A 16,260-nucleotide genomic window follows, 5' to 3' on the forward strand; every position below is an offset into this window, starting at 1 on the left:
TCCGTATCACCAGACTCTTTCTACACATCAACCACCTGGCAAACATCTGCTAATCCTTACATTTAATCTTCAGTGTTCTGTGTGGACAGGTGCATATTCTTTACTCTTTAAGAAACACTAGGGTGCTTAATGACTGGTGTTATAACAAAGTGAACAAGACAGCTGTATGCAGAATTCAGGTGTTCACACATTCCAGTCCTTTTTCTTTTCATTCTTTTTATTTATTCATTTATTTATTTATTTTAAAACATCTAACCTTCAACAGAGTTGAGTTGGGAATTGATGAGGAAAGCTGAAGGCCAGAAAAAACTGTTCCTGCATTCTTCTTCTTGTCGCATTACTGAGTGCCTATCTCTAGCCCCTTAGAGTAATGACCACTACCAATCAGACAGAACTCAGCCTGGAACCCCTTCCGTTCTTGGCTCCTGTTTAAATTGCCAATTAGAAAGTATCAGAGCAGTGGATTTTGAGCTACTATGCCATTTCATGTGGGAGAGCTAGCAGCTGATAGATAGCAATGACTGTCAATCATTGTCAAAATAGGTTATAGGTCCAGTGATTTATTCTGTAATTATTTTAGGCACATTTAACAGCAGAGAACTCTTTTCAGAGCACACTGCAGCTACGTAAAACTACAAAATCTGAGGGCATAGAGGACAAGCACTGCCCTGTACACAGAACTCGTTGGAAGCCAACCAAGAACATAATCAGTTTGCCAGAAATGAAAAATGTCTGCTAATAAAGAATGAGACTGGGAAAAGGAGATGGAAATTTATAACAAAGGTATTTTAAGGTACTGAATCAAAAGAGATGGGAACTGCTGGAGAGGAACAAGAGACTTGTCTGAGCATCAGAACGACACCTCCAGCCATAAGAGAGAGATGGGGGCAGGCAGGGCTTTGCACACACACAAAGACACAGCAAAACCGAACCTAATCTCACCCAAAAAGAGATACTAAAAAAGATGCTGGACATGCTAGATTTTATCAGCTGCAAGGAAGGAGGAGAGGCGTGCATAAGTGACAAGTCATGAAAGCAGGAAAAAAAGAAAAGCACGCTTAACTGTTTTTATCCGTACAGTATTAGTGATGAGACACGCTATGATTGCGAACACATGAAATGTCTGTCAATAAAGTTATTGCTCTGATTTCTATTTTCCCTCCAAGCAAGTAGTTCCCAGCCCTCCCATGTTCTCTTTCTGTTGCTGTGCACGAAGCCGTTGCTCTGCCTGTCATTCAGGTCACTCATCTGGATGATTTTTGTGACTCACCCATTTCCTTGCATCACACACACATTTTGTCCAAGTCTTACAGATTTCTTCTACATTGCATCTGTTTGTAAGGATTTTTGTGTCAGCTTTTAGCAAACCAATATTTTCTTCTACAGCATGGATACATTCAACCTTCTCTACTCATGTCTGCTGCTGTGTGCTCTCTCCTGTGCTTCAACTCCTTTGGAGGCACCATTTTCCCTGCATTACCAACAGGGAACCTGTTTGCCATTAGCCTCCTTAAAGCTGCCTTTTAACTAGTGTTCCCAAAAAGTAACAGTCACACTGCCAGTACTTTATAACACTGCCCATCTTCACACTTTTAAAATACATTATGGCATTTTTCCCATATGACTGTTCATTCCTTTTTAATTTGCCAAACCAAACTAATTTGGGGTATCATCGTGTTTAACCTATTTTCTTGACTACCATATTTTATTCCCTGTGTTTGCTGCTGTTCACTTGAATAAAACAAACACACTCAGCCAGTCTGACTGTGCCGTGGAAGACCCACAGTGTTCTCTGACCATGGGTCCCAAATTTTTTGCCAGGCTTCACAGTCTGTGTAGGACAGGCAAAGGAGAAAGGCTGTTCAGAACCAGCTCTCACCTCTCCCTTCCAAGCCCAGTGGTCTTCTGTCTGCTTTTGCTATTTTCAGTTCCTAGAGTTTCTAGCCAGGCTACGAAGGCTTTCATTACTTACACAGAGAGGAGATACTAACTGCTATGCATTAGCAGTGTGTGCTGAATAGCACTCATTCCTGTTGGCCACGTGTTCTACAGCAAGGAATTGAGTATGGAATTATTCAGAAATATGCACTCTGAAATTATTTCCCCACAGTAATCACTCCCAGAACCTCTTGTGCCACTGGACAGTAATTCTGGATATGGCATCAAATAAGCATAATTTCAAGTATTCAATATTCAAAAAAACCTTTCCTTTATGCGGTTAAAGATTTCATTGACCAAACAATACAACTCAAAGCAAGAAAACTCCCCAGTAACTAAAATTTGAAAAGGAAACAGTTTTTCAACACCAGCTACAAGGAACGAGGAAGCAAGCATTGCTTTTTCTAGCAATTATACCTTACTTACCTAATAATCAAGGACTTTGAATGTTTTTATACACAAGTTAACAGCACAAACATAAAGAAAACAGCAGTGGCAGGAATTCTTATCAAGGTTTGGGCAATCATCAGAAACAGCAAACTCATTACACTAAACTTTAAAGAAGATAGACTACACTTTACAGCTTAGCAACTATTTCAAACTAAGTAGATGTCGCAAAAGAAATAAAAAGAAAATGTAAAAACCTACCCTTCTTTTTATACTTATTAAAGTGGCGCCGTCCTTTGCCAGTAAGCCGAAAACAAACAGAATGAAAATAAAATAATGAAAAACCCACACAAGGACAACAGGAAAAAAAACAACTGAGCATAAACATAAATCTCAGTCATTAGAGTTCTTAAAATCAGATTAAAGAGTCAACTGATCAAACATGGTTTTAAAATCCAAACGCCTTCACTCTGTTTAGATTAAAATATTAAACATGTTTCTTATTGCATTGCATAACCAACTAACAGTGTCTACTAAATGGCAACTTCATGGCAGCTGACAAGCTACTCAACTTGCTTTTGTTCCTGTTTACAAATCACGCACCATCTCTCAACATACTATGATCGTTGTATTAATGCAGCAATTCCATGTGATGGTACTTGTTTCACCTTTTCAGTTTAGATAAATATGCTTATGATATAAATGCTAGAATTTTAAAATACACAATGTATCTGAGCACATCTGCAAAACTGTACATGGCAGTGCCTTTCAAAGTATTTTGGTTAAAGACCTGGAAGAGCTGTATGACCTCTGGAATACCGTGAGATGAAATGAAATGAAAGCCGATTCGCCTCTTTGACGCTGAACTCTACAAGTGGTGAAAAGCAGGACACAATGAAGGATGCTGACTTGCAGATTTACCACAAGACTGGGCAGTTACAAGACCAAACTATTACCAGACATTAACAGTGGGAACACCAAGTAAGGAGGACACCTTTGATACATGTGGGTGGGTATGTCATGGAAATTACAGAAAAACAGAAACAAATATATAGAAGTGACAACACACCAAACCAACAATAATAGCTGCAAGTCTGATTGTTCAATCAATCTTTGGCCATAGCATCCCTTTTTATCAATGACTTCTACAATTATTTATGCACAAGAGGTTACCCACAGTGCATTTCAGTTTACAGCAAATCTTCCACTGGCTTTAACCACATACAACTTCTAGGATCAGGATTTATCTCTGTCCTCTGAGTTATCTTTTGATTATGAGAGTTCCCTTTTCTTTAAATGTCATACTTTAACCGAATGAGATTAAAATATATCACCTTTCCTGCGTGTTAGATGAAATTCTTAATCAGGCTAAACTCTACATGATTACAAAGGGAATCCTGTCTGAGCAAGGCTGAAATGAATCTGTTGAGACTGGCTACCTGAGAATAAATTACTTCCACAGATAAGGTTGAGAATTAAAGCCCCAAGTACTTGGCAAGAGTGTTTGGCAGAATAGAATTTATTCTACTTCAATCAAGGCATGGAAGGGTATTTCAACCTGTGCATTGGGCCATAAGTTCAGCTCTTTCTAATCATTTGTGTGGGTCTTTGCTGGAGCTTTTGGATCCGAAGTCAAATCTGTGCTCTCTCTCATATATTCCCTTCAATTTAATATTTAAGGTCTACATGGACCGGATAAAGGCACAGGGAGAGTAACAGTGCACCATCTCCAAAGCATGCAGATGATTCCCCTCAAGATGCACTGCCTTTGATATCCTCAGAATCACCCCAGCAAACAGCTATTACCTAGTAGAAATGAACACATTACACATCTCCCAAGCTCAGATTTTGCCCCCTGTGAAATTTGTGTCTTGCCTCATCTTGCATAGGAGAACTGAGATGTGAAAAGATGTGTAAAGATGTGTTGCCAGGAAAATCATTAAAGTGTATATATATATATTTATAAATCAGATAGAAAGTAAAAGTTATCTTTTCATACATGCTACTACTTAAATATAAAGGCAACATTACAGTAAATACATGGTAAATGTATTTAAGCATTTGATATGCTGCAGTAGGTTTAATTTCTATCTTTTTTTAATGTGCTTACTATTCAATCCTGATTTTCATTTCTGTCTTCTGAAGCTGCTCTCACGTATAATCAGAATTCAAGCACACTGAAATACCTGTGGACACAAGTACAGGTCTGACACTGGTGAGGCATGCAGTCCTTATACACTTAGCCTCACATTCCTGGGGATGTCTTACAGCGTGTAGATGAGCAGCTATGTGCTTGCATATACATGCACGAATTCTGACAATACATCCATTTTGTCATGTTACATGGTATTTTAGGCTTCTTTGTTCTTAAGAAATACCACAATGTCTGATAAGGAACTGGTAAGAGAGGTGAAAGAAGCTTCCACAAAACCTGCTTTTAAGGAGGAGATAATGCAATGGACACAGCAGGAACTAGAGGGAAAATTCTGAGGGGCTGTAGAAACCTGACAGAGAGTTTGACAAGTACCCTATGAAAAGATGTTCATCTGATGCAGTCTGAATAGACTATTTTCTAGCACAACATAGAATACAGCATTACACAGAGGTTTGGTACACAAAACTTCAACTCTCCACAACTTAAAATGCCAATGAATTGGTTTAAGGGCCACGTGTGTGTAGGGAGCGGCAGTGAAGCACACAGTCACTACATGCATACTTTCACAGGTTAACACCACAGAAATGCATATAGCTGTCAGCGTGTATTTAGAGCACACATTTTCACACCATTTATTCTGTAATATACATGTTGCCTCTGTATATTTGCCAATCTCTCAGGTAATCCAACCACATGCACATTTTAAGCACACTTTAAAATGACTCAGCCTTGCACTAAGATGTCATTAAATTCCCAACACCCCTGGGGTCTTTTCCTTTCTTTCCCCCCTTCTAATTGGACACCTCTAGGAGGCAAATACAGAAACATAAAAGTTACTCCCTCCAGAATGGCTACAACAGCTATGAAAGGAGTATTTCATAGACAGGCACAGATATGCCAGCTGCCATCCTACTGCATCAGTGGAAGATGTGGGGCCACAATGAAATATCCTTGCCACTCCATCATGATTTAAGCGAAACCAAGCAATTCTGTAACGCTATTCAAGGCATTTCAACAGCTTTTGAATGCCACACTTTCCACCTATTAACACTATCAACGCTATTCCTGTGGAAAACAATTGTAAACACACAATACTTACAGTCGGCCTAAAGCTGCATAAACTAAGGAAGCAAACTGTAACATATTATGACTGCGCTCAGGAACACTGGGGAATTCAGCCAACTCACTGATTTTAGACATTTGCACCAACAGATTTATAAACTAGAGGCCTTCCTTTGTTGATTTTTCCCATACTACAGCTATTCCAAACTCTTGAGACTCAAGAAAAGGCTTACTTTAAGATTTTGCCAAGTTCTTCTAGCCTCCTAAAAGAAAAGGTGAACTTCCTTTGGTCAAGAGCAATTGCATCTGCAACAAAGCAACTATGAACTAGAAGCATGGCTCAGCCAAGGCAGAATATACATTATATTCTATTAATGGAGATAATCAGTCTTTCATATTCATATGGATTAATGAGTATCAGAAAGCATTGATGATAATCTGTCCGCTTATACGGACAATAAAAAATTTACTGCCATTTCTGCATACTGCTTTAGAGAAAAAGAAGCTGCAGTTAGGCAAGTGCAGCAGCAGTGGGGCAATACTTCCATCTGATCATATTTAACTACGGGAACTAAGGAAAAAAATGCATATTGATTGACTTGTATCTGGCTTAGATTCATGCTAACTAGTAGGCACCGTAGATCCATATATCTCAAAGACACACTGTGTTTATTTGTAAACATGGGAAAACGATACCTTTAGCACAATCTGCTCCATGAAATCCGGGAAAACAGTGGCAGACACCAGAAACACACTCGCCATTGCCATGACAATTACGTGGACAGTCTTGCACTGAATCTGAAATACAAACATCAGAGGCACATTAATTGGTTCCTATGTCATCTGGAAGTTATTTGCTCTGTTTTTCGTAACATTATTTTGTCTTAAATACTTGGGAGAATACAAAGTGGACAACCCGAGAACACTAACTGCATGTTAACAGCCAAAATTTCAGGGGAAGCAGAAAGTTACCAACACTTATGGCAGCACGAGAAAGCATAGAGAACCACTGATAGCCTAAGGGTGGCAAGTCTTTGAGCACCACCAGCACTCAGATTTACTGTTAGCACTCAGGACCTTTGCTCAAACCGGTATCCAAAACTTATGATCTTTATAGTTATACCTGAATTCATATTATATTTCAAACATAATACTTCAGCAGGAAAATTCACAATCTCCCTCTTGCAATTTGACTTTGATCTTGCACAGCCACTGTTCCATATAGAGCTGATTATCCCAAGGAATCTATCTTCTTTTCTTTTTACACTCAAAGCTTCGTTAAGAAAGCTGACAGAAATGTCTGCTGCACCTGACAAAGAACAGCTCTTTTGCTCCAGCAAACATTATCCTATAAAAAGCCCCAAAACGGTGCAAGTAGCAATGCAAGCAGATGACAAAGAGGTCTGTAAAGCCAGAGGGCAAGGTTTAAAACCAGGTTTAAATAACTGAAATGCTGGTGACTTCAATAATCTGTGAAGCATAAGCACACCAGCCTAATGATAAAATTTCAGCTGTACCAAGCTGTATGCTTTCCACAGTTAGTTATTATTTGGATGACAGATATATTTGCATTGCACAGCGTAAAGTGGAAATTAAGTAACAATTTTGAAATTAATGCTTAAAATTACTTTCAATTGAAAGCTGTTGGATGTCAGAGGAATATATTTTCAACACTGAATTACTGGAACAAAAACATAAATGGAATGCTGTTACTCTTCACTATAACTCCCTGTTGTTTGGGTTGTGTGGTCCCAAATTAAATGTCAGTCTCAGACACCAAACAAAGAGCAGCTTGCAGGACACAGAGAATAAATTTTGGATTTGGAATTATTAGTGCCATACAAAGTACTTTTCTGTCAGCTAAACTGAAAAGAGGAAAAGCAGTCAAGTGGAACTGTAAATCTAATATCACATTTGCAGGACACTAAGTAAATAATAGTAATAACAAGATAATAAAATAATAAGAAAAAAAAAAGCAAAAATTCTAAAAGATCTCTTTAATTTAGCCACATTCATGTAAACAATGAAAAGGAGAACTGTATTGTGGAATGGTCAAAACCATCACTTTGTCTCACCAAGGAGTTTGTCTACAGATTTATTCATTGTTTTGCTTCATGGCACACAATTCTATGTATTCAAAATCATGGCAAACTTACTACAGCCTGAGGGTCAACATCATTTCTGTAATTTTTTCTCCTCTCACATCAGAGAAACTTTCATTTCTCTCTGATCTTTTGATTATGAAATGTCTGATACTGGGTGTGTGCAGAATAACCCGTGAACTGGATAAAACACTACACTTTTCTCTCTATTTCAATCCAATCACTATTATTGCCCTATCATATAGTCTACCTGACTATTAGACCTTTGATACTCTTGAAAGCTGGAGCCCAGACCAGCCAGGCCTTTTAAGGACAGCTTATTATAGCTTCTAAGAAGCCACGGTAGCAGCATACCAAGATGTAAGTACAATTGTTTTCAAAGAAGCAGAAATAGCCTTCTATGGGCAAATAAACAGTTACATATAACATTATGCATAATACCTAATAACCCTTTCAAAACCACGTACGAGCTATGGAAACAAAAACATTTCCTCATCTTAACTGAAGTTAACAGAAACAGGCTCCTGCTTAATAACACTGTATGGGTTATCTTCCCCCACCCTCTGGGACTTCAGCTAAGAAACTAAATTTTATAATAATATAAAAGGAAGAAAAAGCTTCATATCATCACTCACACAAGGCTGGAAAAGACTGCCAATTATTTTTCACCAGGCTCACTCAGTTCAACTTCTTTCAACTTCACTTTCTCAAAACGAATAGAAATTACAGATTTGTGCAACATAGTGCCACTTAACACTTCGCCAGCCAGAATGGAATAGCATGAAGACTATCTTAGGTTTTGATGCTATTGAGATAAGACTTTCACAGCTCATGAAATGCTCCAAAGATCAACGTATCTTCTCTCAAAGCATGGAGAACTTATGCTCAGTCTGGCTTTCAACTAAATCGAAGCTTATTCTTGTAACAAAACTGAAAGCTTTTCAGATCATAGGTTGGATGCTCTTTGGCTATTTACTCCATAATGCGGAGATGACCCACACCTAGATGAGCAGCTAGAGATTTTGTTTCTCAGAACTAACCTCAAGAACTACAAGAATGCAAGAAATCTTAAAAGAGAAATAATGAAATTAAAATCAATACACCATTGGAGAAAAGCGTTAAGCACTACTATGTAAGGACAAAAAGGCTGAGTACTAAAGACTGCATGAAAGTATTATGACTTTAAGTATGAGAACATATCAATAAAAAGAAGAAATGCTCAGCCTGTGGAAATACCTACCCAAAATAACTGTACTGAAGGAGACCACTTCTTTGTCTTTGCCATCATTGTAAAATGCCAGGTGCCACAAACCCACATCCAAGTACTGGACAAACACAGCCTCATTCTGAACAAGAGTCTGAATACTTCGTCGTTCCCGTGGGGATTCCACCACACTCCATTTCTCTTTTCCATCCAAGCGTTCCATGAAATCATACTGCAGGGTAGGAAAAAGAAAACAAAAAAACAAAACAAAACAAAAAAACAACAAAACCCCAAACAAACAGACCAGAATACAGAATCATATCTCAAACTCTTGCATAGTCTTCAATTAAAAACATCATAAAATAGTATTTCTGGAAGACAGGTAAACAACATGAACCTGGTATCTACTGGGTCCCCCCTGAACACAAAGATTTTATGACTGCTTTCTTAAAAACCAGCACAGAATTATGCACCTTTTCTCTGCACAGGTGGTTTAAAATGTATGAGCAGTATTTCTTGACCAATTGAGTTCTGACAAAGAAGTTAAAATCAATGCTTTGAGCCCTCACAAAATTCTAGGTTCCTACAGAGCTTTCAAAGCTGGATAACATTAACGTATTAACATATGAGAGAGACACCCACACCTAAGCAATCACCTGCCAAAATTTATTCCTGTGAGATGTACAAATATGTCAGATGTACCTTCAGACATATAGTTGAATGGACAACCCCAAAATGCAAAAACAAACAGGAAAACACAAAACAAGAAATGTGTCTGTCCAACACAATGTACATTAATATCCAATTAAAACACACTGTAAAAGTTTGATGTCACAGAGCAGTACGCTTACCTGAGTTTGTTTGCAGAAGAACCAGGGTTAAGGAGGATACAAGAACCAGAGGGAGCATGGAAAAGGAATAACACAAATCAGGTAGCTGAAGGCATTGAACTTCTATTAAGGAAAACTGAGAATTTCTGTTTGGATGCTTTGGAAAATTCATTAATCTTTGGAAAACAGATGAAGCAGAGCAAGTGATTATTTAGAGTATAAGAGGGATGGCACCATTAACTGTATGAAACTAAAAAAAGAAAGAAAGAATTTTAAGATGAATGTCAGATAAGCTTCCCATCTATTAAGCCTGGTAATAGCCTCCCAGTGGAGATGCCACTGCATCACACAATTAAACAAAGACTAGAAGAAATATTGGTTAATCTACAGTAGGGAATAACTCTGCATAGCAAAGCAGCTGTACCAGGAGTCCTAATGGTCTTTTTTCCTTTTTTCTTCTGTCTTTAATGTTTGCGATTCTGGAGCTCTCAGGCTGATGCTATGCTCAACTTACCAGCTCTCATGGCCCTTATCTAAGGGAAGTCCTTTGGAAACAAGAAAAAACATCTCATCTTTTGATAGCTGTATAACAAGTCCCCTATGAAAATACATCTGGTTTTAGACACATTTATCTATCTATGAATAGATAGAGATAGACATGTCTAAAGAAAGAGATACATTCAATAAAATATAGAGAAAGCACGTGCTTGCTGGCCAGTAGTTACATTGCACTTCCTTCTGTTATCTCCAGCACATACAGTCTGTGCTTGTGGCAGTTCTAAGAAACCATACACATTCATTGTTTCCTTTTAAATAGAAAACTGTCATCCTCCACCCAAAAAAGATCCATAAGGGCTGTCTTGTACATCGAATTGCACTCCTCAGCATTGAGTTCTAGCAAATAATGCACAATACTCGATAAAATAATGAAGATTATCCCTTCTTGCGGAAGCGATAGAAGGTTGGACTGATTTAACAAGTTAGTGACATACTGCACATATATTTCAAATAGCGATATAAAAGGTGACCTTTCTGTCTGAAATATTGTAGTGGTTATAATAGGAGCAATAGAGCACTCCACACACTTAGCATTACAACAAAGGCAAAAGTCTGGAGGTATTATTGCCTTCTTTTTAAATACATGAAACCATGACATCAGTATGGAGCCACAAAGGAAATCCATGAGCCTGTATGTTGAAGGCTACTGCCACAGTAAGTGCATTAGTCATTCTTCCCAATGCCTTTACTCGTGGGAAAGAATAAGTGATGTGAAATAAAAAGTTTCACCAAACTGTTAAAATCTAATTGCCATTTACTGAGCCTTTTTTTTTTTTTCCTTCTTCCCCCCCCCCCCTCTCCCCCCCACTGAAGAAGATAAATCAGGTAAATTAATGAATTTAAGCCAATGCACTCCAGAGATTTAGAGAATTCTGGCATGCCTGAAAGTCTCAGAGCAACAGAGGTGCCAAACACACATGTATCTATCTCTTAAATCAATGACATTTGGAAATATTACTAAAACCTACTGTCTAGTAGTCAGAGGTTAAGGACAGACTCATCACCTCTTTGGGAAATGTTATTACTTGGGCAACATCTTGGGAAAAAGAAATCTTGTTCTTCGGAACAATCGTTCACAAAGGGTCAGCTAGGGAAGTAGCAATAAAAGCTGACATTTCTCACTGGCAACATGCTGTTCATCTCTGCTTATGCTGGCAGGTTCCTCTGCCTCCCCTCTGTTTGATGCTGATTCTACCTCATATAGCAGAGAAGGCTCAGCAGTTGGCAAGATCGAAGGGGAATAGTACTCAGGCTGAAACTGCCTGAAGTAGTTTCAACTGCAGAATCTCTTTTCACAATGACAGGTGTGACCTAGAGAGAGCAGGTCTCTTGGCATGGCTCCCCATAAGGCCATAATTTTAACTATACACTGTAGAGGTTCTTTAATTAAACCGTGAAGAACTATTTCATGCTCAGGCAAAAGTGTAATGACTTCACATCAATAAGTTTATGACTTGTGAAGTACCACTGCAAACTGATGTAGAATATAACAATAAATGTTTATCCCTCTCTGGATTCCTCAGGACTGTGGGAAAAAGAAGGAAGGCAATGTATCTGCTGCTGCTTCCCTGGATGTACAATCTTAATGGAAGTACTGGGTATGTGCACCCCAAAATCGAAAATCCCCGACTAAAAGGTCACTGGGAAGGTCATAACTGGATATGATTTCTTCCCATGGTTGGCTGGATCATCCATTTGTTTCTTGCTGCCTGGTTGATTTTCTGATGTACTCCGCTTGCATGATTAATTACCATTATATAAGGCAATTTCAAAAATACCACTTTTGCTTTAAAGCCACCTATTGACAGATATGTGCAGATTTAGAAGACCCATCCAGGAAACAAAAATAAATACTTCCATGATTGTTAAGAAGCCACTGTGTAACTTTTTAATCTAAGAAAAACAACTACCGAGGACAACTAAATTGCATGTATTAGGGAATGGATCTAGACAGCTAGCAAACTCACCTCTGAAGCAGTTTTCAAGTTTCACTGACTTTTATTTTTTTTAATGATCCCTTATGTTTCTTAGCTTCATTCAGAAAGTCACACAAAAAATGACTAAAATCCCAGAAACCACAAAAGATGACATCCTGGCAGTTCAGTTTTGCAGGGCAGAGTAGTTACTATGATTAAAGCTCCCTATAAAGAAGGCTACTTCTTCAAACAAATTCCAAATTCACGCGTTCCATGATTGTTCATTTATTTTACTACCCCACAAACAAAAACACTACCGCATAGTTTTATTTACAAACCTAAATCTCACGCTAAGTTCTTTCTGGGCAATTTGCTTTTATAATTTCTTCCTTCAGTGCTTCTACCTTCCTCTGCTGCATTTTATTCACAGGCTAATAAGGTCTTTCCTTTTCCAGTAACCATGAGGAGTCAGAAAAACAGTTTGGGAGCACCGCATATATGATAGCGACTACATCGCACAATGTCATCCACAATGCCATCCACTGCACAACACTACACATCTGTTTGTACAGGTCTGCTGAGAACAGCTGCATGCCAGAAGAGAACCAGTTGTGAAAGCATCCAGAAGCAGGCAGCTCTCAGGCACTGCAACACCATCTGCATGGTCTTTTTTCTTAGATTTGAAACTACTTGCATACTACCACAAAATCATTAACAGTCTTTGAAAATAGGAGCTGAAAAGAAAGAGCTATTAATGCTCTTGTCTTAATAATGGATGTGTCTTCAGATGGAAATGGAAAAGAAGAAGAAAAAAGCATATCTGGCATTGTGGCTAGCATTCATCTTACCCTAAAGCCCTGTAAGAGCTACAAAGCCAACAATAAAACAAATGTCAGGGAATTTGTTTGCAAAGTGCTTTAAAATTAGTTCTCTATCAAATCCAGTTGGTAATTATTCATTAAAATATATCCATGAAACATCTGACTCACACTGCCAACAGCCAAACAGCTTATTTCAGCATTTAGATGTGCATCTTGACTTTGACACAACACACAACGGGTGCAATGCAGCACAGCATTCACTACAACAGCAGTCACTATCACAGAGCTCTGAAGTGACCAGACCATTTTCCAGCTATAGCAGTGGCTGGAAAGTAAGGTAACACTGAAGCTCCTCAGCTATTATTGTTGTTTCAAATAAAGACAGCTCTAAAATTGGTTTTCACTAAATAGAAAACACCGCTACAAATAGAGGCAAAACAACTCCATGCACTGCCTACCCCAGACATGGTAGGGATGTTTCTATATGGCTTCTTTATTTCATGCATCATTTGGAATACTTTAACAACGTGTAGTAACGTAATTGCTGTAATCTCTGCAGGATCACTTCATGCACTGCTCGACATTTACAGTTCATTTTCCATACATTATCAGTTTTATTAATATGACTATCTTCTCTGATCCTTCAAGCCTGAACATTTTCCTAATTCTAAGCAGTACTACACAGAGTGGAAGAAATTTTCTTTGAAAGTAATGTGTTTCTTTTTCTAGTCTGCTTGTCACTCAAAGTATTTTCTCTCCCCTCTGGAGCTCCATTCCCTATGCACGTGGCACACAACTGCTTCTAGAGAAGATTACAGCTACATCAGTTTGACTGACTGAACGACGCAACCGGAGTATCTGCTAAACACTACTACTGAGAAGGTTAAATCTCAGCAGGGCCCACAGACAGGAACTGCATCTTGTTGTCTTAGGTTAATCATGTACCTAATTTGCCGATTATTGACTTATTCCCACAAAGGATTTTGCTAGGCTTGACATATCAGCACTGATCAGTGATGAACTGTCAAGTCAAGTTGTTCTCTACTTTACAGTTCCTAACTTGCAGAAACAAGGATTTCAAATTTCAATTTTAGAATATCGCCTGGTGTCAACTTCAGACTATTTTCATTAACACAAAACCATTCTGCTTCTTTGTGTCAGAACAGATCCAGGTCTTCCTTTCACCAACTCTGGTGTGCAACAGCCTGCTTTTCTTTCTCCTGGAAGCAGTTCGTGTGGATTCTGATATAGCAGTCTTCTGCTGCATTACCCCCACTGAAAAGCACCACGAGCTTGCTTGAATATGGGATTTCATTATGCAGTTACAGAAGGTTGGAACTGCTTCCACTAACTAAAAACTGGAAATGAGGTTCACTGAAGAGGATTCAAGCTAAATTGGAAACACAGTTGGTATTTCTCATTATTTAATTTATCAGAAAGGTTATGAAATTTATATCCAGTGCTCAAAAGGTTTAGTGAAGGAAAGAAGGGAACTCTCCTTGATCCTAGCTTCTTAGTCAAGAACATTACAATGAAACTTGGAACAAATACTGCTGAACACAGTGCAGTAGAAAGTAATGTTCATTGTGGAGTAAAAACTACATTTATTTTGTACTAACATTTGCTCTTCTTCTAAGAGACTGAGGCATACCTTTACTATGTGGTAGTTAGACAATTATAATTAACATGTAATTGCATAAAACAGTGATGGTCATTTTGGAGCTGTGGTTGCATTAAGCCATTTTCATTTCATGATTTACACTTTTGTTTGTTTTCATCATCTGAATTGCTGGGATGTTTTCCCATGGTGGAATGATATGGGAAGAGAGCACCAAAATTCTGAATTAATGAGACATGCTCAATGAATTACATCATTGCCTCACTGGTGCAGCTTATGATCCACAGACACAATCCTGTCTGAGACAATGTCTGAAAATGGCTGAAAATTATTCAACATTACACAGTAATTTTCCCAATCTATGTAATCTTTGTATGGAACTTCAGGATGTTATATACTAGCCCTTGGCCGTACAGAAAACAAACCACTTGCCCTTCTCCTTTATTTGTGGTCTGCTGGTCATTATTTCTTACCAGTCATACCTACCTGGATATCAAATGCATATAAATATTTGGTAACTTGGGGAAAAATTCTTAACAGCATACAAGAAGTGAATGGAGTCTGCACAATCATAAATCTACATGCTCTAAAAGCAGAAGTCATCAATACATGTAAACCTTTTCTCATAATTCTACCCAAATCAACCTAAAGTTTTGGGTTTCAGTTTCAGACTTCAGGCAAGAATAATAGCCAAGAAATAAGAGCCAGTGCAGACCAGTTCCCTAATAAGTAGGTCCCAAATTAAGTTAACACGGGTGCAGTTTCCCACAGATACTCCTATCACGACTGTGCATGCACACGGACGCTGTTCCCTCAGGGCTGATATCTCCTTGCAAGCAATATGAAAACTTTCTTTGTATGACAATGCAATTATGTTTAAGTCTCTCTTCATTTGGCTTAATCATTTATGTAACTGCAGTCTGCTTTGCCAAATGAAAACATACTCTCAGTTCTTTGCAAACCTGGATGAGGCATCTATGCATGTTGAAAAGGCTTTTCCACAAAGTTCTAAATTTGATCTTTGGACACCATAAACTAAATCAAGTTTAGCTGGTGATTTTATGATGAAGAACTGATTTTCAGCAGCAAGGATATGCATGAAGTAAAGGTTCCTTTCCAAAAGCTGGCTCCTATTTCTGCTTCCCTTGTTCTCTAAAGAATGGAGGCTCTTTCCTTTCAGTATGTGCAACTGAAAAATATTATTGCTCATTACAGTTCTAATCTAAATAAATGAGAAACTTTATATTCTTGTTAATTACTTTAAACATATATATTTTTTTCCTCTCTGTAAATAAAGAGACATACTGTATTTATTACAGCAAAAGAAATCTAAACACCACTGCACAGTCTAGAGGAAAAAGATACATAAATTTGGTCCCACTATATCTTTATCTACACCCTTAATTAAGTACTACAAAGTCAATGCCAAAAAANAAAAAAAAAAAAAAAAAAAAAAAGAACCCACAAAAAAAAAGTGGTGCAGAGTTTTCATCTGTAGTCAGTTAGAAATTAAGAACTGGGATTCCAAGCTGCAAGACCTGCCCAATGTCTGAGTGAGATATTAAGCCTAAATACCACCTTGGAGAGAAAAAATAGTCAAATTAAAGCTTCCCAGACATTGTCACTGTATTCTGTCTTATAATGTGGTTGGGAAGCAGTGATGCCAAAG

General features: G+C 38.1%; 1 protein-coding gene across 17 annotated transcripts in view; it reads right to left on the reverse strand.

The window, feature by feature from the left end:
* Window positions 1-16,260, reverse strand: part of TENM2 (teneurin transmembrane protein 2) — a 1,269,291-nt gene that overhangs the window by 85,185 nt on the left and 1,167,846 nt on the right. For 11 of the 17 annotated variants that reach the window (XM_015875931.2, XM_015875930.2, XM_015875927.2 and 8 more), the window contains 3 exons: window positions 8,885-9,080; window positions 6,239-6,340; window positions 2,587-2,619 (listed from right to left, as the gene is read on the reverse strand). In XM_015875931.2, the coding sequence (XP_015731417.1) occupies window positions 2,587-2,619; window positions 6,239-6,340; window positions 8,885-9,080 (331 nt within the window). Of the gene's footprint in view, window positions 1-2,586; window positions 2,620-6,238; window positions 6,341-8,884; window positions 9,081-9,699; window positions 9,785-16,260 lie in introns of those variants that run through there. The other 6 variants (XM_032447373.1, XM_015875932.2, XM_015875935.2 and 3 more) reach the window with 2 other exon arrangements.

The sequence above is a fragment of the Coturnix japonica genome, chromosome 13 (genome assembly GCF_001577835.2).
Source record: "Coturnix japonica isolate 7356 chromosome 13, Coturnix japonica 2.1, whole genome shotgun sequence".
Lineage (NCBI taxonomy): Eukaryota > Metazoa > Chordata > Aves > Galliformes > Phasianidae > Coturnix > Coturnix japonica.